The sequence below is a fragment of the Hypoxylon trugodes genome (genome assembly GCF_022578975.1).
Source record: "Hypoxylon trugodes strain CBS 135444 unplaced genomic scaffold F4822scaffold_6, whole genome shotgun sequence".
In the NCBI taxonomy this organism is placed as follows: domain Eukaryota; kingdom Fungi; phylum Ascomycota; class Sordariomycetes; order Xylariales; family Hypoxylaceae; genus Hypoxylon; species Hypoxylon trugodes.
Window position 1 is genome coordinate 503,140 of NW_026250021.1, and position 21,260 is coordinate 524,399.

A 21,260-nucleotide genomic window follows, 5' to 3' on the forward strand; every position below is an offset into this window, starting at 1 on the left:
GGGGGGGCCTATCCAGGCTGTCACCCTCACTGCCCAAATCTTTGGAAACTGCCCAGCCCAGCAGTAACCCAGCAGTGAATGAACCAATTCTTAATTTTGACTTTTATGGATCAGAAGAGATTCTGGCCCTGAACGAGGCCTTGTCCGCTCTCAGCTTTGATCCCCCCTTGCCTTGTTCATACCCGGACCAAGCCAGACCTACCCTAATTAATCCATACTGTACAGTACGGCTACGGCTACGACACAGACCCAGACCCAGACACTGAGAGAGAGAATTGATTGCTGTAGCAATAGCGAAGCCAAGCAAGCAATGTCAACTTCAGCAACCGAACAACAACACCAGCATTCTTCTCATCATCATCGCAATCATCACCATCGCCATTCTTCATCCTCATCTCCCCGATCCCATAATAACGGTCAACCATCCGTGCGATCCCACTCGACTCGTTCACGCCCGACCAGTTCCACCGCCGCATCGCCTTCCAGGCCATCCCAACACAACTCGGGTCCACCACCACAATCTCAACCTCAACCCCATTCCAACTCGACCTCTCATCACCATCGTCATCATAGCCGCCAGAATTCAGCCTCCGGTCGTCCTATTCAAGACATTCTACCTCAGAAAGACTATGAAACCTCGAACGTAGTCTCTGGCCATCATCATTCTAAGCGAAATTCTAGTAAAGATCGCCCACCCCTGGCCTCGCGTGGCACCGACTCTAAAGGCGTCCACCGTCGAAGTAGCACCCGGTCAACTCGATCAACCCACACCCAAAACGAGATGGCAGGTCCGACAGCTGTCGCTAACAACGCCGGCCCAGCTGCCATCCCGCCCGTCATGCAAGCGGCAGTGGATGCTCGTGCTACTAAGCAAAGAACTACAAGGACGTCCATCCCGACACAATCTGGAAAATGGATTCTTGGCAAGACAATTGGTGCTGGTAGTATGGGTAAAGTGAAGCTTGCCCGGAAGGAAGATGGCACAGAACAAGTCAGTATTTCTATTTTTTGTCTTATCGATCGATTGGCGGTTTTCATGTTTTCGTGCCCCGTCGCTAACTATGATTGCCTTTAGGTCGCATGCAAAATTATTCCTCGAGGCTCTACCGAAGATGGCCATCACAGTCGAGCCGATAAAGAAAGGGCCGACCAGTCGAAAGAAATCCGAACAGCGCGAGAGGCAGCTATCGTAACCCTTCTACAACACCCACACATCTGCGGCATGCGAGATGTGGTCCGAACCAATTATCATTGGTACATGCTCTTCGAATACGTAAATGGAGGCCAAATGCTAGATTATATTATCTCTCACGGAAAATTAAAGGAAAAGCAAGCGAGAAAATTTAGCAGACAGATTGCCAGCGCCCTAGACTATTGCCACCGGAATAGCATAGTGCATCGAGATCTTAAGATCGAAAACATACTTATCAGTAAGACTGGCGACATCAAGATCATTGATTTTGGTCTTAGCAACCTCTTCGCGCCTCGTGGTCATCTCAAAACATTCTGCGGAAGTTTGTATTTCGCGGCTCCCGAACTGTTACAGGCCCGAGCCTACACAGGTCCCGAGGTTGACGTATGGAGTTTTGGTATCGTTTTATATGTGTTAGTGTGCGGAAAAGTCCCATTCGATGACCAGAGCATGCCAGCTCTTCATGCGAAGATCAAGAAGGGAGATGTAGACTATCCTAGCTGGCTATCTAATGGTAAGAAACCCACCTTGTTCTGGGTATGACTTTCGTTGCTAACAATAATTTTAGAATGCCGAAATCTACTCTCCCGTATGCTAGTCACTAGTCCCAGACAGAGGGCGACAATGTTCGAAGTCATGAACCACCCCTGGATGATCAAGGGGTATGGTGGGCCGCCCGAGAATTACTTACCTACCCGCGAACCATTGACGCTCCCGCTCGAACCAGAAGTCATCAGTGCCATGACTGGATTTAACTTCGGCCCTCCGGAGATGATCAAGGCACAACTTACGAGAGTAATTGAATCTGATGAATACAAGCGAGCGGTGGCTCTCCTTCAGAAAGAGAAGGAAGCGCCCCCTGCCCCTAAAGATGTGGAGAAGAAGCGAGGGTTTGGATTCGACTTCTATAAACGACGCAACTCAGGAAGCAGTCGTGATAACTTAACGACCCCAAGCACGGATGCTCTTCAGCTTGGTGCCGACCCGCTTAATGCTTTTAGCCCTCTTATTTCCATCTACTATCTAGTGAAGGAGAAACAAGACCGGGATAAGGTAGACGCCGTGCCAAAATCACATACGCCCAAGAACGTCGCGGACTCCCCAATGCCGGAAATCGTGCCACCCCCCGAGGCACACACGAATACAGCAGCTTACGAGATGGCCGGAGAGAAGGCTACCGGCGGAAGATCAAGACCTCGTGCTAGGACCCATGGTGAAGACGACGCCCCAGAAGAAGCGAAGAAAGCCCCGCCCTCGCCGAATGTGCTAGTTCCTCCTGAGACTCCTGTGGATCCGCCTCAGAAGAAGGAAAGTGCAGCTGCTGGTATTCTTAGGCGGTTCAGCACTAGACGCCGTAAGGAACCAGAAAGGCTCGACAAGGACCGTTCGCATCCACCGGTAGTCCACGTTCATTCGCCAACCGAACCCCCAACGACGCCACGGAAAAGTTTCAGCATACGCAGATCAAGGCGAGAACGAGATGAGGACGACCACCCACCGACTAGACTGCGTTCTGGGAGTAGTCAGCCACAACATAGAGACTTACTTAGCCCACCACTCTCGGCCGGTGGTAACTTATCCGGCAGCAATAAAGGTCTTGGGCGGTCGACTAGCGTAAGCTCAGCAGAATTTAGGAGACGACCGTTTGGTTCTGCGCACAAAATTGCCAAAGACCCACCGCCTACTAGCGGTTCCGACCAATCAGCGGCTACCGATAAAATTACGCCCGAGCCCAAGAGTGCTTTGAATCCTCGCGCTGCCTCTATGAGGGCTCGGCCGTTGGGCCATGCACGCCGGGAGAGCATCCAAGCGCGGAGGGCTCGCAGGGGAGAAACTCGTGCCGCCGATGTCCCCGAAGAGACGGACCAGGAACTTGGTGAGGCAAGTGGAAATTCGGCGGAGCGCCTAGACGACTCGGAGTTAGCTAAACCAGTTTTTCTGAAAGGTCTCTTTAGTGTCTCGACAACGTCGACCAAATCGGTACCTGCCATTCGTACGGATGTTAAGCGGGTATTGAGACAGCTTGGTGTTGATTACACGGAGATCCGTGGAGGATTCTCCTGTCGCCATACGCCTAGCATTGACCTTAAGAAAGGAGGAGATACACCGGGTAGCCCCGCGCCTACGCCTGGTCACCGTCGTAGGTTTAGCTTTGGTATCAGGACCGAGCGTGATCGTGAAGAAATCCGAGATATGGATCGAGTTCCGCCCACACCACGGACGCCTGGAAGAGTAGCAGCCGATAGGAGTGACTCAACCTCGGAGGTTTCCGACGCGGATAGCATTCAGCGAGACGCAACTGGATCATCGAGGAGAGTACCGGGTGAGACAACCACACACGTACAGAGCGACTTAGGTGGTAATATGGTCCTAGAATTCGAGATCTTCATTGTTAAGGTTCCCCTGCTTTCGTTGCATGGAATTCAGTTCAAGCGTATGGAAGGAAATACGTGGCAATTCAAGAATTTGGCAGACCAAATATTAAAGGAGTTGCGTCTATAATCTGACGCTTCGTTTCGGGCAGCAGGCAGTCGTGTTTCGCCTCCGATGGGGCCAACGGTATAAAGGGTATGGGAATCCAACGGTGATAGTGTTATAGGGTTCTACGATCTTATGTTGCCATTTCGCCATCTTCCATTCCTGGGGGGGTTTTTGATGGGTATAAACGGGGGACCATTCTATTAATTGTTGAATACTTGCTGCTTCGTTCCTAACCCCCTCATCTCCCTTTGGAGAAGGTTTCGTTGCTTTGGTGCCGTCGATACAGGTTACTTCGAGGTTAGGCCGTGCCGTACCTAGAGGGGATTCCTGTCATTGTGTAAAGGATATGGTGGAATTGGCAGGTTTGGCGAAACGGGCACTTGACGACCAATGGATGGATGTTTTCCTAATAGCAGATACACAATAGTAATGTAAAAAAGCACATCTGGTGACGGGAAGACACGTTGTTCCCACTGCTTTGATTTGTTTTGCTTCTTCAAGCCATATTTATTTTTTCTATTTGTCTTTATGACTTTGTTATTTATATACGACATGTTATATGGGAATTGTCTTCGAGATTATTGTTACTTTGGTATCCATATCTTGTCTTATTTATGAGCAATTGTGCGACATTGTTGTTACCATTAGAGAATAGTCGTATAAAGATATTAGTGTATGTAGGGATAAACCGTAGATAAAATATAGGGAAGGACCTTGACGTCCATAAGTTCGTGCTTACCTACATGTAGGTACCTACCCATGTACATACATACATCTATCATGTAGGACAGACATGGCAAGCACGACGTCGTTACACTCAGACGGTTGGGTATTAAGTTTAGGTACCGTACCAGGTACGTAACGGTAGACAAGTGGCTCGTGCTTTCACCCCGCTGCGGCGCAATTACAAATGGAAGGGATTAGATAGAGTTAGATAGGAGCTAGGGCTGATGTAGAATCGGTACCTACCCTAACAGAAAGGCATTGTAAGGTACTTACCTAGGTACGTAACCGTCGGTCGTAACGCAATCGGATAACGCTCTTAGTGGGCAAGTGGGTACAAGGTTAGGTTAGGTTGGTCAGTGCTTGCTTCCTTTCCTTTGGGGTACCTCCATTCCACCATTCCATTCCAGTCGGCAAATTAGTATGCGAGGCTTTCATCGACCGGCGTTTTGGCGAACAGCGACTTTAACTTCTTCAACCTTGACTTTTTGTCACCTTAACCCTCCGACGCTTCTCCTCTCCACTCTACGAATATTTCAGTGATTCTGAATTATCCATTGTTCGTCAGTGCGATAATTCGATTGATTTTAAGTCCTAGGGTTTTCTCAGTGTCAAAAACTTTTTCGCGGTCGGGGGTCAACATCAACGCCAACCTGGACCGTGTCTGGATCCACATACGACGATTTAGTCGGGCACTTACTTCTCTAACCGCACTACTTACATAGAAAAGGCCACCAACTGGAGTTCCTTTCTATCCCCTCGGTCTTACCTCGACTGGAAAGAGACAATATTTACTGCCATACGTCGTGCCAAAGAACTCCATATCTCGGAACTGAGGAGGGATACCTCGTTGAGAGCGCCGTTTTCCCGCAACTTCCCTACCCTTGCTCGATAACCGATCGGTTCCCTCATTCCCGACAATATTTGCAATCGAGCCGACAATTTCCAAGCCCTCCTATTGACGATAACCAAAAAGAATAACGTATACTTCTCTAAAGCCTAATAGAAGCCTATCGATCCCGCCCGCAAGGACTCGAATCATAGCGACATACTTGTGCGACGCGATCCTAGCTCGATTCCGTGCACGACGGATCTACCGCACACCAAACTATTCCGCACCATAACAACTCCTAACAAGACGACGATAGAAAGAGCAACAAGGAATACTGTCCATAATAAGGAGGCGTAGCGTCCCGCACAATGTAAGTTGCCCCGAAGAGCGACCACAGACGATGCCCTAGTAAACCATGGTTACTAACTATAATGCGCAAGTTTAGATCTCGACGAAGGTGTTGTCGGAGAGTTTGAGATCTTGTGCTACTCTTAAAACTGATCGCGTACCGACACGGCCGATATCGAAGGCGGATGAGAGCTGTCCACTCGACAACCTAGTAAGATAATACATAAAGTAATTGAACCTGCAGCACTCATCAAAGGCCGCCATGTTGCCGAATCCGAGTCTTTACGGTCACCACCAATACAATCCCCACGCAGACCAACCATGGATGCACCAACAGCCAAGTCACCAGCACCAAGCTCAGCAGGCAGCAGCCGCAGCCGTTGCTGCCCAGCAGCAGCACTACAATCGACTAGCTGGTGCCCACAATAACGTTACGTCGAGCATCGGTGCCTCTGTCGCTAGCCATGTTCAAGAAAATGGTCTAGAGAATGTGTCGGAGGACAACCGCAGAACCCTGACCTTCGTCGCCGACTTGCTCAACGAGAATTCCCGTGAAGCCGCCCTCCTCGAGCTTAGCAAGAAGCGCGAGCAGGTGCCTGAGCTAGCACTCATCCTATGGCATTCATTCGGTTAGTAACTTACCCCCGAACCCGTGATAATCAACCACAAACTTACATAAACAAATTCGTCTAGGCGTCATGACTTCCCTAATGCAGGAGATTATCTCGGTCTACAATTTACTCAACCCCTCCCAGCTCACTGCTGCTGCGTCAAACCGAGTGTGTAACGCCCTTGCTCTTCTACAATGTGTAGCATCACACAATGATACAAGAACCTTGTTCTTGAATGGTATGATTGCGCCCCATTCACCGTGTTACTGGTCACGACATGCTGACAAGATGGACTTTAGCTCACATTCCTCTATTCCTCTACCCATTCTTAAACACAACCTCCAAATCGCGACCGTTTGAGTATCTTCGTTTGACCTCACTGGGCGTGATAGGCGCATTGGTTAAGAATGATTCGAGCGAAGTAATCAACTTCCTTCTCACCACAGAGATCATCCCTCTCTGCCTTCGAATAATGGAGACTGGCTCCGAGCTTAGCAAGACAGTTGCTATCTTCATTGTTCAAAAGATCCTTCTCGACGACAACGGTCTAAATTACATCTGCGCCACTTATGAGAGGTTCTATGCTGTAGGGACCGTACTGAGCAACATGGTTGCTCAATTAGTCGAACAACAGACCGCTCGCCTTCTCAAGCATGTGGTGCGCTGTTTCTTGCGCCTTAGTGACAACGCCCGTGCTAGAGAAGCCCTTCGACAATGCCTCCCAGAGCCACTTCGTGATGCCACGTTCAGCTCAGTGCTCCGCGACGATGCCGCTACTAAGCGTTGCCTGGCTCAGTTGCTAATCAACCTCTCCGATAATATTGCAGAGGCTAACAGCACTCACGCTGGATTGTAAATCCCCTACTAGCCTGCAGAAGGTGTTGGTTCCTGCTGATTTGATGCACTCAAAATTCGACAGATATCCTTGTCATCAATCATCACGAACCATGAAGAATTAGGACAATCTCGTTACCTGTAGATCATAGGAGTCATATTAATGATGCTCTCCCGTTCTCGAGCCATGACACCCGGGAGGGGTAACAACGCTTGTTCCTTAATACTACCGAGCTCATTGCTATTGTTATGGCGCGACATATCAACCTAATACTCTATCGATATGACTTTTACGCCAGATGGCATTCGTCTTGATACGGACGGTTCACAGCTTATCGGTACATTGACTTTTGGCTTGCTTTCCTCCCAGGAACCCTATTGCTCTAGCTTTAGGGTTGATGAGATCCAGGCATCATCAAACCTATAATAAACGATCCTCGGAGTTACCGGCAACCCACAAGGTCCGACAATGTCAACCATTCGCGAGATCTGATTGACAATAACAAGCCTGACTACAACGAATCGGGGTTTGGGAAGCTCCAGTGCCCCGTTCATAATCGAATACTACCCGGAAGTGCTCGTTTAATCACTCCGGTGTTGAATTCGAAATCACGTGGCTTAGTTTTCAGTTCAGGGAAATATGGTGTTTAAGGTGTAAAAGAGGGCGTTCGGTCCTTGAACAGCATGGTGTCCCGAATGCGTTAACGTCTTTACGCTACTCTTTCCCATCTTGTTGAACATAATAGCAACGATCGAACCCAAATCACCGCATGAGCAAGCACGATATCCAACATCTGCCAAAACAATGTTAGTCTATACTTGTGGTGTCTGGTCAGCAATATATACCCCTCTGGCGTTAGAAGAGGGCAACCATGACAGCAATCACGAAAAATAAACACGATAAAATATTCGGCCTCTACAGTTTCATTTCGAGTCAAAAGTTCCCCTATACCCCAGTTTTCCTTGCAACTATACATTTTCAATGATAATACGACAGACGTACATAGGCGGCGTTTAGGGCATCGGCTTCATGCGAAGAAAACAAGTGTTTTTTAGAATGAGGTGGCGGCGTACAACTCGATTCTCTTCCAAAGTTCCAGACAAAATACTTCTACCATCTTTAGGAGGATGTTCAGTATTCGGCGAACGGCTTGTGGTCAGGAAAGGAAAGTTGCAGCATTTCGGAAGGCGTCGGGCATTGTTTTTGCGTTTTGCGGGGTTTTCTTCGTTTTCCCTTCGCGGGGAGGATGGAGGGGGTTCGCTCTCGTTGGGCATATCGTATTCTTCTGCTATACCCGCTGATTCGGAACGACGGCCGGATCTTGGCTCTGATGCTTCGCTGGTTGCGTTGCTAGGGGTCAGTTTTGTAGATTAGGTGTACATAAAGAAAAGTATTCTGCCTTCTGATAATTGTGTTTGTTTGGTGTGGATGATGTAATGTGATGTGACGGTTATAATTATGATATGGCGTGTCTGTAGGATAGAAGGTATTAAAGTGAAAAACTGGGTTAAGTATAGCCTGTATAGGTAATCATGAATACTCCCAAGATTAGCCCAGAGAAAATAAATTAAGGCCATTTTGCTGGCGAAAAAGTCTTGGTCTTAACAGTTGGCGATATTAAGGAAGTCAGAATCGCAGAATATCAGTCCAGGGAAAGAATTATGACCTAGATAGCAAAAACTCCCCCTCGAGTGTACAGATAATACAAAGCCAACCATTGGAATTAATACTAGTCCAATAGGCAGATGGTCTGGAATAAAGCGCCCCAGCTCGGCCTCCCACTTTGAGGCTCAAGATATTGAACACGCAACTATTCCGAGCTACCACGATTATATTACCAAGGTTTTCAGCATGTACTTTGATGGTAGGTAGGAACTAGGACCATACGGTTAAACTATTACTGAGCAGTAACGTTTGGGGTAGGTTTGTGGCAACAATAGCCTTCCTCTTTCGCCACCAACAGCACATGCAACTATAGATGTACCTAGATATTGGCCAATCCTTAGCGATCTCCCGTGGGAACTACGCGTAGGAACCTAGAATGAGTTGGCCTCTAGGTGCTGGTATAATAAAATCAAGACGATAATCCCGTCTGGTGAGAACATGTCCGCAAAAAGATTCACACAACGCAGTATGTCGCGAGGTTTTGTGTATAAACACAATTTTATATCTCCTTGAGTCTCTATGTAGACGTTTAAGTTGATAGAAAGAGAGCGAGTGAAAAGTCATATGGTTCAGATTGTTGCACTTGAACGCGGAAGCCGTAGTAGCCTTTATACTCGTTAGCTCCCCTAACGTCTTAATATTATATCACATCTATTGGTTTTATCGCAGGAAATGTTTCCCAACTTCCCGCTAACCCATGTCAACTTGCTCAACTCTGGATCTTCGTCTTGACCCAGATTACTATGACAAATCTCGAGACACATTCTCTTGCAGGGCGCAAATTCCCTGTGAATAGAACAATATCTTGATCTACTATACATCACCATCCCAGAATACCATCTCGTCAAAACCTGCCTTTCACTTCCCTTGGCAACTCATAGTAAAGACGAACCACCAAGAAAAAACAAGCCGCTATTTCCACCAACCTCGTCATTACCAAAACCAGCCAAGCACGTTTCCAAACCTCTACACGTAAACTATTATCTAATGTTATTCTATATATAACTCTAGAAACATTCTTATTTTTCCTCATTGTCTGAATTGGGAAGTCACACACGTGCCCCCTTTCCTAATCCCCCGTACCGTCTGAGCATGGCCAAGCTTTCTCTCGGCGTGTCTCATCCACCGCGGCATCTCCACGGACGTCGTTTCAGGAATGTAAAAAACGCCAAGACGAAATGCGTCAAAGCTTGCGGCTGCGGATACACGACTGCCGGTTTCCGTGTAAGGTGAGTCCGGCCGCATTGCATGACTTACTGTACGTGATGGAAGTAGGGGAAGAGTTAAGTGGCAAAGTGGCGAGGCAAAGGCGATCCCCCTTTACTTTGGATTTTCGAGCAGTCAGTCTAGTCAGTCACCAAATTCTAATATTCCAGTATTGCGTACATTCGCTCTTTATTCGTGTCTGTCATACTATCATCGCTATCTCTCAGTCTTTCTTTCTGTCTTCGTATACCAGAAAAAATTCCAGTCTCTCAACGTAGAATAGACACACTAGAAAATACACAAGTAGCTGTATCTGATCATAAAAAAACAAATTCGCTCTATCGCTCTAGTGATACAATGATTTGGTCATCTCATTTCGCTCTAAAGAAATCCGTCTTTCCTCTTTCTTTCTTTCTTTCCTTGTGCCTGCGCCATTTTTCCGTCATGGCTCGGCCTAAACAGTAGGCCACCCATTAAATCCTCCGACTAAGTCCAACAGTCGTCGTGAAATTCGGTAGGGCGGGGGTATATCGTAGGTAGGTAGGCCGTTTTGTCCATATCTTCAGAAATCTGGCTTCGTATTTCGGCAGAACCTCCCCGTATTCTCGGCTCGGCTCTTCGAGGCGTAAGGTGGTATTGTTGTGAATGCGAGTAGTGGTAGAACAAGGAGAATATCGCGCGCGCTCTTAGGAGAAGGGTTGTGAAAAGTCGAACTACCACTAGAACCCGAGTTTGGGCATGCTCAAACCCACGATCCAGCGCAGCCCGACTTGGGAAGTGTGTGATGGTTTATGCCGGTGATTGCGGTAAGGACTGTGTTGTAAAATTACAATCTCTCCATGTATGGAAATCAACTCTCGTATCTTGACAAGGGAGCCCTTCCATGTTATCAAGCCCAGCCCAACGACGCCCTGGTCCCCTGCCACAGCTGCCACTCTCAATTATTTTTAAAATGCCCAATTAGATGCCTCGCTGTGATTCCCATCCCGAGCAAGCACTGCTCAATGCAACATTGTGATGCTGCCGTGGTATTCCGATCTAACATCATCGTTCCCCTTGGTCGATTTGTGGTTTTCATAAGATCGTTACCAACACACCTTTTAAGCGAAAGCACCGACGATAGACATGCCAGTAGCTATTTATTGTCAGCCAAATATACTCAAATAAAAAAGGACGTTGTAGCTTACCTCCGAGAAGAACGTAGAGGAAGGCAATCTTCTTGTCCTTCATTGTAAGAACCTTGTTGGATTCTTCTGAAAGGAAATCTTCGGCTAGCAAGTCTACCAAGGCAGCGTAGATCAAAAGACCAGAGGAGCTGTGAAATATCAGTCAATACTGTGATCCTGGTATAGTTGCGAATCAAATACGTACATTGAGTTGAAGATACCAACAATGATTAAACCGAAGGCACTGTTGGGGTCGTAGCTGTTACGGGCGGCCAAACCGATAGCCTGCCCAATGGGAGCAGTGGTACCGAAAGCGAACACCAACAGCCAGGGTCGGAGACTGCCCTTGGGGTAGGGAACAGCAGCGATACGGGAACCAAGACCGAGACCCTCGAACATTTGGTGGAAAAGAATGGCGACCAATAGGATAACGAATCCTTCGATGGTGATCGAAACGGTCATACCGACGAAGACGGAGTGGAAGAGTATACCACCTTCCAAGAGGGTGATGTTCATGGACATTCTCTTGTAAACCATGGGGTCGATGGGTTGGCCCTCCTCGTCAAACATGCTCTTCTCTGTTACGACAACTTCTTGCTTGGTCTCGGCGGCAGGTTGAATGGGGCCATTGGCGCGGATCATGTTGATGAGCTCAAGGCGTTGGCGGACGTACTGCTCGTAGAAAACGACGAACCAAGGAGGCATCTCGGATTGAGGGAGGTCAAGTTCGTTACCTTCGGGGTACGGGTATTGAGTCTGTTCATACATCTTCTGAGCCATCTTCTTCTCGTAGGAGACATCGTCGGCCTCGAAGGTGCTTACGGTTTCGGAACGCGCTGGGCGTGTTGGTGCCGGTGCGTGTTGCTCGAAACCTGTAGCACCACCGTGGGAGTGGCCACCCATCTTGTTGTTCATCCACATCTCAATCATGAATAGAATGAACAGGGACCCCATCATGATAACACCAGGAAGAGGTGGGTAGTCGTCGGTAAAGAGATCGGGAAGGCATGGATCCGAAAGACTGAACCAGGCTGTTGGAAGAAGCTAAAATATTCGTTAGAATAAAATGGTAGAGTATAATCAAGATAAGTGTATCACGTACATGGACGAAGGCAGTTGCTATTAGGACACCTGTTCCAAAGTGTTTGCAAGCGAAGAACACCTTCTCTGGTACCTTGAGCCAGCTGATCTTCTTTGCAGCGACGGGAAAGCCAGCTCCGCAAATCGAAGCAGCCAAGACAAGGACTAAAAGCTGCAATTAGCCAAGTTCGACTTGCAATTTCACGAATACTCGAAACTCACAAAGTCCAACAGTGTGTAGAGCAAGATCATACTCTCCGGCCTCCTTGCCACCGCCACAGACGGGCTTCGCGCTTCCAGTATCGTCCGACATGATGACTAGTTATTTCCTTTTATCAAAAAAGAGAGAAATAATAAGAAAAAAAAAGTTACAGTCGGGAATCCGGCGACTAGCAACGAAATCGGAAAGAATACAAAAAATGAAGGGATAATATGAAGCCGTCCGGCGACTCCTAGGTGTAGAATAGAAGAACAGACGAAAAGGCTTCAATCCTCACGCCAAGAGAAGGGAAGGTAAAATAAAAAAAGGAAGCGAAGAGAATGTATAAGGAAAGAAGACCCCTAACACTTGATCATGACACAGCACATAAGAAGAGAATATCAATCTCAAGTCTTGGAAGATCAGGCAGGCCCATTGCTTTAATACGCATTGTATGTCAAGACTCGCCCGGCGATCTTCGGTTAATCTTGAGACGAAGACCCATGATTGTCGATGTCGAAATCTAAAGTGCCTGTGTAGCCAGCGTCCAGAATAGATCCATCTCGACTAAACTTGTCGTTTCTTCCCGATTGAACGTATGATAGTACAGCAACTCGACGCTTGCGAGCCGGGAACCTTGTCTTAACCAAGTCGATAATCTGTAATGAACCAGAGATCAACCCAGTTAATGCTATCAGGGCTGTTTCACTGTGGCGTTCTGCATCGTGAAAAAAAGGAGCAGTACAGCAATCTCTACCGCTCTGGGCATCAGCGATGTCGAAGATCATGCTTGAGCTTGTGAGAGCTTGGCATGAGCCTCACCTGGGGGTTATCCACTCAGGTCAGCGAGGTCCATCTCTACTCGACAAATGACCGAAGACAAGGCTTCTAGTTACATTCTCTACTTGGACCCATTGTTAGTGTCATTGGTATAATCTATGAGAAAATTGCAGCGTTACGTGCTAAAGCCAAGCGGATGCCGAAAATACTGTAAACAATGACGGTCGTAGGGTTGAAACAAGTTCCACTCACCCCCAGACGGTTTACTCTTGATAGTAAACTTCGAAGCCTCCTACGATAGCCGTATATCCGGTGAAAACTCCACAGTGTCTAAATAATATCGTAATTAACTACGCTTCTTACTACTACAGCGAGTCGGGGATTTGTCTGATAGTCAATATTGCCTTGTTAGGAACAAGACGCTTGAATCGCACGGGGAAACAAGAGCATTCTTGGCAGTATCAATAATTGTGGGTTAAGATAATGCGGCTTTGGCGTCCCGTTGCGGTATTTTGGAAGTTGGGCGTTGCCCAAAACAGCAGACGGCTTGGCAAACAAGAGTCCGGGGTAGGACAGCTCGGTTTGACCAATCATCTTGACTCTCGGCGGTGGAGGAGGAGCTCGTGGTGCCAGTCTAGCTGTGACAAAGAGTACATGATAGGCACGGCAATGCTAAACTCCGCTTGAATCAAAACATTTTTGGGCCAATTGGACATACCCTATTTGATGACGATCGGCTCTATACCGATGCGAAGAATCCATTGCCAAGAGCGCTGTCGTTTGAGACGGGGCAAGAATTGCGGTCCAAGCGGAGTCATTGACGACCCGGACCCGGCATATTAACCCCCCTGTCCAAATTTTTTGTACGGGGGGTTGGGTAGCGAAGGGTAGGCGAGGGTTAGCAAGGTAGTAGCTGGGTAGTAAGCCATTGAGCCATTCCAGATGCAGTGAATCTGACGTGGGAGTACCGCTGCAATCCTACTTGGCGGAAGTGGAGCGGTCTGGAGCGCAATACAACCTTGGACAGCGGTTGGCTCCCTCACATTTCCCATCCGAGCCAGGTTTGGATATATTATGAATCTTGTGTGCAGCGATCGACCTTTTCCACTTTCATTCGGAAACATTTTTTGTATTGCACCCATAAGGCTTCCAGAGCATAAATCCCAAGATGGCGAATCAGGAATCGCAAAACACCGCTCAGCCATCAGGTCAGTCGTTTTCATCCTTCTCCCCTCGTCTGATCCTGTCATGAGGCTCTATGGAAACATCCACTCCCGGGACGCGCAAGTGTTTCGAATGCATTTATCCCATACCAGTGCTGCGGTGAAGCCTTCGAGACATGGTCCAACTAACCTCAGGTGAAGACAACACCAACGCCGCTCCAGCAGCTGCCAGTCCCGTCGTCTCCGCGCCGGCTGCTACTGTGCCAGGGGAAACAACGTCTTCATCCAAGAAAGAAGACGAGGGTCCTCCTTCCATTGCCATTGAGGAGTCTGCATCCCATGCGCCTGGAGCGACGACCACTGCGACCGAGGTCGACCCAAATGACCCGCTGAACTTCGGTCGCCATCGTCGTGAGAATGTCTCTCAGCGCCAGATGAAGATTGACCACCCGAATGGAGATAAGAAAAAACTGAAGAAGTTCTATTCTCGTCAAAATGAACTTATCGACCAATTTCTAGGTGCCGACGATGAGGAACGACTTCAGGTTGAGGAGGATGCTCGAGTGGCTCCCAAGATCAAGTTCGCCGTCAATGCATCGTTCACGGTGAACTTTTGCCTTTTCGTAATTCAGCTATACGCTGCCATCTCGACTGGGTCGCTATCGGTAAATGACCCTGGGTGCGAATATTCCTTTTTAGTGAACATAGTTGACCATTGCGTTCTTGACAGCTATTCGCAACTGCTGCTGATGCCTTTGTTCGTAAAACTCTTAATCTGCTGATGAAGTGCTGCCGGTTTATTAACCACGGAGACAGATGGATCTTGTCTCGTCTTTTGTAATGCTGATAACTTCGCGCATGGCCGCCCGAGCCAGCGTCTACAAATACCCAGTGGTGAGTACCCATTAATAGTGGTATATGGCCATCAAGGTCGTAGGCTCATTGCCGCGTAGGGTCGTACAAGGATTGAGACCATCGGTATTATCCTCTTCTGTGCACTGATGACTACCGTTGCCATTCAACTGCTTGTGAGTCTACTATTCCCCATGGCGTTTCAGCCTGTTGGGATCGATGGGCTCTAACTCTTGGCCTATAGGTCGAGTCTGCGCGTACCCTTGGTGGAGGGCCAACCCACTCAGATCAACTCCAAATCATTCCTATAGTCTTCGTAGGCGTTGCCAGTAAGTCATGTTGTTCTGGGGCCGCTACCCCGAGGTTAACAGGGGTATAGTCTTCGCAAAGGGCAGTCTTATGCTCTACTGCCTTACATACCGCAAGTATCCGTCAGTCCATGTCTTCTTCGTAAGTCACACCCCTGGACTTGTGGAGGTGGCAGTGCTAACATCCAGGAGGTTGACCACCGTAATGATATCGTTGTCAACATTTTCGGTCTGGTCATGTCGGTGGTAGGAGATCGATTTGTCTGGTATCTCGACCCTATTGGTGCTATTTGCATTGCACTCTTAATTCTCTTCTCTTGGGTTGCCAACGCCTTTGAACAAGTTTGGCTGTTAGTGGGCAAATCGGCACCGAAGGAATTCGTATCTAAGCTCATCTACATGAGCATGACCCACGATCCTCTGGTTCTAAAAGTGGATACGGTAAGTAATTCCCCGATCCAAATTTCGGTAGATGCGGTACTGATAGATCCTAGTGCCGAGCGTACCATGCTGGGCAGAAGTACTATGTCGAGGTTGACATTGTCATGGATCAGAACATCCCTTTGAAGATCTCACATGATGTGAGTCAGTCTCTTCAGAGGAAGCTCGAAGGTAATAAAACCCGACATTAGCCCCCCCATAGTCCGACAACTTACTGATTTTCTTTCTTCTCTAGGCTTAAGTGACGTGGAGAGGGCCTTCGTCCACGTTGACTACAACGACGATCACGATATCAACCAGGAACACAAACCTTTGTACGAAGAGAAGAAGCAAGGCCGAACCTTGAAGGACATTCTTCTATTCAGGAAGAAGGAAGGCGAAGCAATACTCCGAACAGAAGAGTCAACGAGATGAGCCCCTTTTCGTCAACCCACTAGACCCTAATCCTTGACGAGAGAATATGGCCTGGGAGTCATCGACGGTGAATGCGAGGCCTATGAGCTGAGGAAAACTTCTCCGCTCGTAGAAAAGCCAGAGCCAGAAGCCGTGGAACCCGCCACCAAGCAAAGGTGTGGTGAGGCCGGGGTATTCGAAACTCTGAAAAGTTGGATCGACAAAAAAAGCAAAAGTAAAAGCAAAACAGTATACGAATAATATGTGCGACGTGCGAATTCTTACAAATAGACCCGATGAGCGATTCATCTCCATATACATAATAATTGAGCGTCCGAAATCCTTTGCGCAAGAAATTTGCTTGTAAGGCTTCTTAAATACCACTTGTATTAGTGATGTTGTAGGAAAAAGAACCATCAAGGTTGAAAAAAAGTAAAGTTGACGTAAATATCGGAAATTATCTACTATGTGCTTATGTAAGATTTTACATCCAATCGCAACCTTGGAACTATCGGCATCGGAATTCCGACGAGGAAATAGCGGGATGGATGGTGTAACCCACCTTAATACTTTGGTACATGTACATACATCCCACTATCTTATCGAGCTATCCTATCGTATGATTAGAAACGAAAACCTTCCCATTCGCGTCCCGAGGTCCTCGAATTTCTTCCTTCAGAGGGAAGTTTTCCTCACTGCAGCGTCAACACAATGTCGCTTCTAATCCCGGGGCTGCGTAGAGCAGCGCCGAAATTGGCGAGCAGCCCGTTTATCTGCCGCCAATGCCTCCGCCAGCAACCACGAATAGCTTCCTCGCGGATACTCCGGTCGCTACAAGTGCGGTGTGCGAGCACCGAGTCGCAGACACAGACTCGCTTCGCTCGGTATTTCACATCCTCGGCCGTCGCGACCCCCGCCATAGCGGACGCAGCTTCGCAAGGCGCGAAAAAAAGGTCGTTCCCCGAGACGAGCCCCAAGTCAGTAGCATACTGGTTAATCGGCAGCGCCGCGAGTGTCTTCGGCATCGTGGTGTTCGGAGGACTTACACGGTTAACGGAGTCAGGGTAATACTACCAATTGCCTCAATACACCACTCCTACATGCCCACAAAGCTAACGCCAATTCTTCTCCTGCAAAACAGCCTCAGCATAACAGAATGGAAACCCGTAACCGGCTCCCTGCCTCCCCTCACACAAGCAGACTGGGAATCCGAATTCGAAAAATACCGCGCCTCCCCAGAATTCCACCTCCTAAACTCGCACATGGACCTCGACGAATTCAAAAAGATCTACTTCATGGAATGGACGCACCGTCTCTGGGGCCGAGTAATCGGTCTCTCCTTCGCCCTCCCAACCCTCTACCTCATCGCCCGCCGTCGAGTAACACCTCGCGTAGCCTTCCACCTCCTCGGTATATCCGCACTTATCGGTTTCCAGGGGTTTATCGGGTGGTGGATGGTGAAATCGGGGCTCCGCGATGATTTATTCGCGCCGGGCTCGCATCCAAGAGTCTCGCAGTACAGACTCGCGGCGCATTTGGCTACGGCGTTTGTGTGTTACTCCTGGATGCTACTCGCGGGTTTGGGAATTTTGCGCGATCGAAGATTACTAGCTGAACCCGAATCTGCGTCTAAACTCGCTGCCGCATTAAAGAACCCCGCCATTGCGCCGTTCCGACGCTCGGTGCTCGCGCTTACGATCCTGGTCTTTACTACCGTACTATCCGGCGCTTTAGTCGCGGGTCTCGATGCCGGGTTGATATACAATGAGTTCCCAAAGATGGGATTAGGTCTGACGCCCCCGCGCTCCGAGCTTTGGGATAAGTTTTACTCGCGAAAAGAAGATGGATCGGATTTGTGGTGGCGCAATATCCTAGAAAATCCGAGTTTGGTGCAGCTAGACCACCGGATCCTAGCTACGACTACGTTCTGCACTATACTGGGTTTATTCGCGTACTCGCGAACAGGTCGTGTGGCCGCTGCGCTACCTAAGAATGCTAGGAAAGGCATGTTAGGTGTTGTGCACCTAGTATGTCTACAGGTCGCGCTCGGCATTAGCACGCTTATCTACATGGTACCTATCTCGCTAGCTGCGGCGCATCAAGCGGGCAGTCTAGCATTACTGACGGGAGTTCTCGTACTTGGCCACCGCCTACGTGTGCCAAAGTCAACTCTTACCATGGTTCAAAAGAGGCTGTCCTCGACGACGAAGCCGCGGTAGTTATTGCTTATGCTACGTTATGTATGCCTCTTATGATGAGTATTCACTAGACATACCACTAGATACCATGTACTCTTATGTAAAACATAACCCTTCTCAATTGTTCCTTTTTTCGTTTACCCTGCTACAGTGCGAAGCGTGGCGTAAATCTACATAGCCAGCTTAATCTACTTTAAGTACCTAATCGTACGAAACACTGTAGACGGGATGTAACCTATGCAATCCTAAGCGGAACGAGGAATATCTCCTATATTTAAGATGGAAAGCATTCATTTGTGGGCTAGCGTAATAGTCAGTATGGTGATTTCATTGCCGGGAAGTATAAATTGAGACTTACGAATTCCCTCGACATGTACTTCAGGTTGCTCGGCAGCCTGTTCCGTAGCTTCAGTAGACGGCTTGTCCTTGGTCTGTTCCGGATTCATGAATGGGAACAGCAGGACTTCCTTGATCGAATAGTTATCAGTCAAGAACATGGTAAGTCGATCAATGCCCAAACCCCAACCAGCAGTTGGGGGTAGACCATACTCAAGAGCGTTGAGGAAGGTCTCATCGATCATCTGAGCCTCATCATCTCCCTGGGCCTTCTGGCGCGCTTGCTCCTCGAAACGTAGTCTCTGCTCGAACGGTTGGTTCAACTCGGTGTACGCGTTCGCAATTTCCTTCTTGCAAACAAAAGCTTCAAATCGCTCAGTAAGGCCAGCCTTGCTACGGTGGTCCTTGGCTAAAGGCGACATGATCTTGGGGTGTTCGGTGATGAAGGTCGGGTTGACGGCAGTCTCCTCGATGAACTCGCCAGTCAACTTGTCCAACATCCTGGCAGTAGTCTGGGGCTCGGAGCATTTGACGTTGACCTTCTTGAGGACTCCCTTGAGCCACTCCCTGGTCTCGTCTGTGTGTAGCTGGTCGGCAGGAGGGAATTTCTCGCCGGTTGCTTCCTCGAGAGCAGGAATCATCTCAACTCTTCGCCACGGTGCTTCCCAGTTGACTGTGTACGTCTCACCATGCTGCGTGGTGAAGTTAGTTGTGTAACCGCCCGTAAGCTGCTTGACTAGACCAGAGACAAGCTCTTCAGTTCTCGTCATGAGATCGTTGAAGTCAGCATATGCCTCGTAGAATTCACAGGTTGTGAACTCTGGGTTGTGAGTCAGATCGGCACCTTCATTTCTAAACAGGCGACCAATCTCGTAAACCTTGTCATACTCTCCAACGATCAACATCTTAAGAGGTAGCTCAGGTGCTATTCTCAGAAATACATCCATGTCGTAATCATTGAGATGGGACTGGAAAGGCTTGGCGGTAGCACCACCGGCGATTTGGTTGAGAATGGGGGTTTCGACTTCGTCGAATCCGGCGTTGTCGAGGTAGTTTCGGATATACTTGATGATCTTGGTACGTGTGCGGTATGTCTGGGCGGTCTTAGGGTTCATGATGAGATCGAGATAGCGCTTGCGGTGGCGCTGTTCTTGGTCCTTGAAGCCATAGTACTCGTCAGGCAATTGGTGAAGGCAGGGCGATAGGAGTATGACTTCGGTAGCGAAGATGGAGAGTTCACCCTCCTCGCCCTTCTCGATCTTGGTCTTGGGGTTAGTCCTTCCGGCATAACCAATGACACCAATGATATCACCACGTCTTATGTGATCATGCTGCTTCTCGAAAGCAGGGGCGCCTTCGCGGACTTCTTGGGCCTGACACATGATCTGAGCCTTAACGCCATTGTTGCCGCGGATATCGTAGAATAGCAGCTTGCTGCCGGAGGCACGCTTGTTGTATATTCTGCCAGCTACGCGCAATACCCTGGACTTATCGTCCTCTCCAGACTTGAGGTGGCCATACTCCTTGACAAGGTCGTTGAGGTTGTAATCGCGGTTGAACTTGTGTGGGTAGGGGTAAGGTTCCTTGGATTCGATGAGTTTGGTGATGGCACGAGATCGGATTTCGAAGTATTGCTAGATTTCGTTAATATTTAGCGAATCGCTGTAGTAGTCATAGTATAATCTAACTTACGTTGGGAGTCAATTCCTTCTCATCAGCTTCGGCATTCGTCTTCTTAGCAGGCTTGGGTGGCGCAGCAGCAGCCTTCTCCTGCTTCTTAGCGTCTCGCTCACGTTGCTTCTGTCTCTTCTTCAACTCGGACTTGGACACCTTTTCTCCAGTGACCTCATCGAGGTGCAGGTTAGCGACCTGCTCGGCGGGGGCTTCGTCCACCATGGCGATTGTATTGTTTGGAAATATGTGTGCGAAAATTTAAAAGTTGGCTAAGAATTTCGAGTCGCAATGTCGGCACACAAATAAAGTAAAAAGATTATCTTCCGTCCACCGATTTCGTCGATACTTTGTGACTCAATTCGATCGCGGGGTAATTTTTATTTTTTGCCAATTCTGTCACCAAATTTGGGCGCAAACTCAGGTCGCGTCCGCGGGGTAATTGTATCACGTGGGTATCATGTGATATATGCATTATCCGCTGATGTATATGTTTATGTAAGTTATGCTATTTGTATTATATAATCCAATCCAATCCCCTGTTTCTAGACCAGCATGTAACAAACGGCTAGCTTTCCGAACCAGACATTAGCTGCTTAGCCAATTTCTAAATTTACAACTCCCTCCACAACGCCAACACTGACATCTACATACCAATAAACATACCTACTAGCAACTAGTAACGTCCCTTTCTCACTTAGTTTAGGCTCACTAGGACTTGGTATTTTAATTCTGACTCTCTAGAGTTACATAGCTTATACTCATCGACAAATAACGTCA

The 21,260-nt window shown here is 48.3% G+C and overlaps 6 protein-coding genes across 6 annotated transcripts; 4 read left to right on the top strand and 2 right to left on the bottom strand.

Moving 5' to 3' along the window:
- Positions 1-781: 781 nt before the first annotated feature.
- F4822DRAFT_437584 (Pkinase-domain-containing protein) lies at positions 782-3,694 on the top strand (the record flags this gene model as incomplete). Its single annotated transcript, XM_051462430.1, has 3 exons — positions 782-991; positions 1,076-1,706; positions 1,761-3,694. 3 exons carry the CDS (start codon positions 782-784, stop codon positions 3,692-3,694), a joined length of 2,775 nt encoding a protein of 924 aa, XP_051313039.1.
- A 1,660-nt stretch (positions 3,695-5,354) lies between these two features.
- Positions 5,355-7,220, top strand: F4822DRAFT_277830 (cell differentiation protein rcd1). Its single transcript, XM_051454822.1, has 4 exons — positions 5,355-5,598; positions 5,669-6,205; positions 6,270-6,425; positions 6,487-7,220. The coding sequence occupies exons 2-4, from the start codon at positions 5,839-5,841 to the stop codon at positions 7,041-7,043; spliced, it is 1,080 nt and encodes a 359-aa protein (XP_051313040.1). The 5' UTR covers positions 5,355-5,598; positions 5,669-5,838; the 3' UTR covers positions 7,044-7,220.
- A 3,364-nt stretch (positions 7,221-10,584) lies between these two features.
- Positions 10,585-12,962, bottom strand: F4822DRAFT_277880 (Zinc/iron permease). The gene is made up of 5 exons (XM_051454823.1): positions 12,362-12,962; positions 12,162-12,304; positions 11,265-12,103; positions 11,081-11,208; positions 10,585-11,028 (listed from the first exon to the last, which is right to left on the bottom strand). Exons 1-5 carry the CDS (start codon positions 12,450-12,452, stop codon positions 10,994-10,996), a joined length of 1,236 nt encoding a protein of 411 aa, XP_051313041.1. The 5' UTR covers positions 12,453-12,962; the 3' UTR covers positions 10,585-10,993.
- A 1,084-nt stretch (positions 12,963-14,046) lies between these two features.
- On the top strand, positions 14,047-16,438 carry F4822DRAFT_277886 (uncharacterized protein). The gene is made up of 10 exons (XM_051454824.1): positions 14,047-14,326; positions 14,483-14,946; positions 15,012-15,038; positions 15,098-15,175; positions 15,235-15,309; positions 15,378-15,462; positions 15,513-15,583; positions 15,634-15,882; positions 15,936-16,053; positions 16,118-16,438. Exons 1-10 carry the CDS (start codon positions 14,287-14,289, stop codon positions 16,294-16,296), a joined length of 1,386 nt encoding a protein of 461 aa, XP_051313042.1. The 5' UTR covers positions 14,047-14,286; the 3' UTR covers positions 16,297-16,438.
- A 472-nt stretch (positions 16,439-16,910) lies between these two features.
- Positions 16,911-18,629, top strand: F4822DRAFT_277951 (COX15-CtaA-domain-containing protein). Its single transcript, XM_051454826.1, has 2 exons — positions 16,911-17,339; positions 17,417-18,629. The coding sequence occupies exons 1-2, from the start codon at positions 16,987-16,989 to the stop codon at positions 18,492-18,494; spliced, it is 1,431 nt and encodes a 476-aa protein (XP_051313043.1). The 5' UTR covers positions 16,911-16,986; the 3' UTR covers positions 18,495-18,629.
- F4822DRAFT_277948 (lysyl-tRNA synthetase) lies at positions 18,629-20,918 on the bottom strand. Its single transcript, XM_051454825.1, has 3 exons — positions 20,502-20,918; positions 18,832-20,443; positions 18,629-18,774 (listed from the first exon to the last, which is right to left on the bottom strand). Exons 1-3 carry the CDS (start codon positions 20,703-20,705, stop codon positions 18,764-18,766), a joined length of 1,827 nt encoding a protein of 608 aa, XP_051313044.1. The 5' UTR covers positions 20,706-20,918; the 3' UTR covers positions 18,629-18,763.
- Between the last annotated feature and the right edge of the window lie 342 nt (positions 20,919-21,260).

Bases quoted from the DNA above. Each gene is read 5' to 3' on its own strand.
- F4822DRAFT_277830 (XM_051454822.1), top strand. From the start codon at position 5,839: ATGTTGCCGAATCCGAGTCTTTACGGTCACCACCAATACAATCCCCAC. The intron at 6,206-6,269 runs GTTAGTAACTTA...AAATTCGTCTAG, and splicing joins CATCCTATGGCATTCATTCG to GCGTCATGACTTCCCTAATG. The intron at 6,426-6,486 runs GTATGATTGCGC...GATGGACTTTAG, and splicing joins AAGAACCTTGTTCTTGAATG to CTCACATTCCTCTATTCCTC.
- F4822DRAFT_277880 (XM_051454823.1), bottom strand. From the start codon at position 12,452: ATGTCGGACGATACTGGAAGCGCGAAGCCCGTCTGTGGCGGTGGCAAG. The intron at 12,104-12,161 runs GTACGTGATACA...CGAATATTTTAG, and splicing joins TAGCAACTGCCTTCGTCCAT to CTTCTTCCAACAGCCTGGTT. The intron at 11,029-11,080 runs GTAAGCTACAAC...GACAATAAATAG, and splicing joins CCTCTACGTTCTTCTCGGAG to CTACTGGCATGTCTATCGTC.
- F4822DRAFT_277886 (XM_051454824.1), top strand. From the start codon at position 14,287: ATGGCGAATCAGGAATCGCAAAACACCGCTCAGCCATCAG. The intron at 14,947-15,011 runs GTAAATGACCCT...CGTTCTTGACAG, and splicing joins TCTCGACTGGGTCGCTATCG to CTATTCGCAACTGCTGCTGA. The intron at 15,463-15,512 runs GTAAGTCATGTT...ACAGGGGTATAG, and splicing joins AGTCTTCGTAGGCGTTGCCA to TCTTCGCAAAGGGCAGTCTT.
- F4822DRAFT_277951 (XM_051454826.1), top strand. From the start codon at position 16,987: ATGTCGCTTCTAATCCCGGGGCTGCGTAGAGCAGCGCCGAAATTGGCG. The intron at 17,340-17,416 runs GTAATACTACCA...CCTGCAAAACAG, and splicing joins ACACGGTTAACGGAGTCAGG to CCTCAGCATAACAGAATGGA.
- F4822DRAFT_277948 (XM_051454825.1), bottom strand. From the start codon at position 20,705: ATGGTGGACGAAGCCCCCGCCGAGCAGGTCGCTAACCTGCACCTCGAT. The intron at 20,444-20,501 runs GTAAGTTAGATT...AACGAAATCTAG, and splicing joins AGAAGGAATTGACTCCCAAC to CAATACTTCGAAATCCGATC.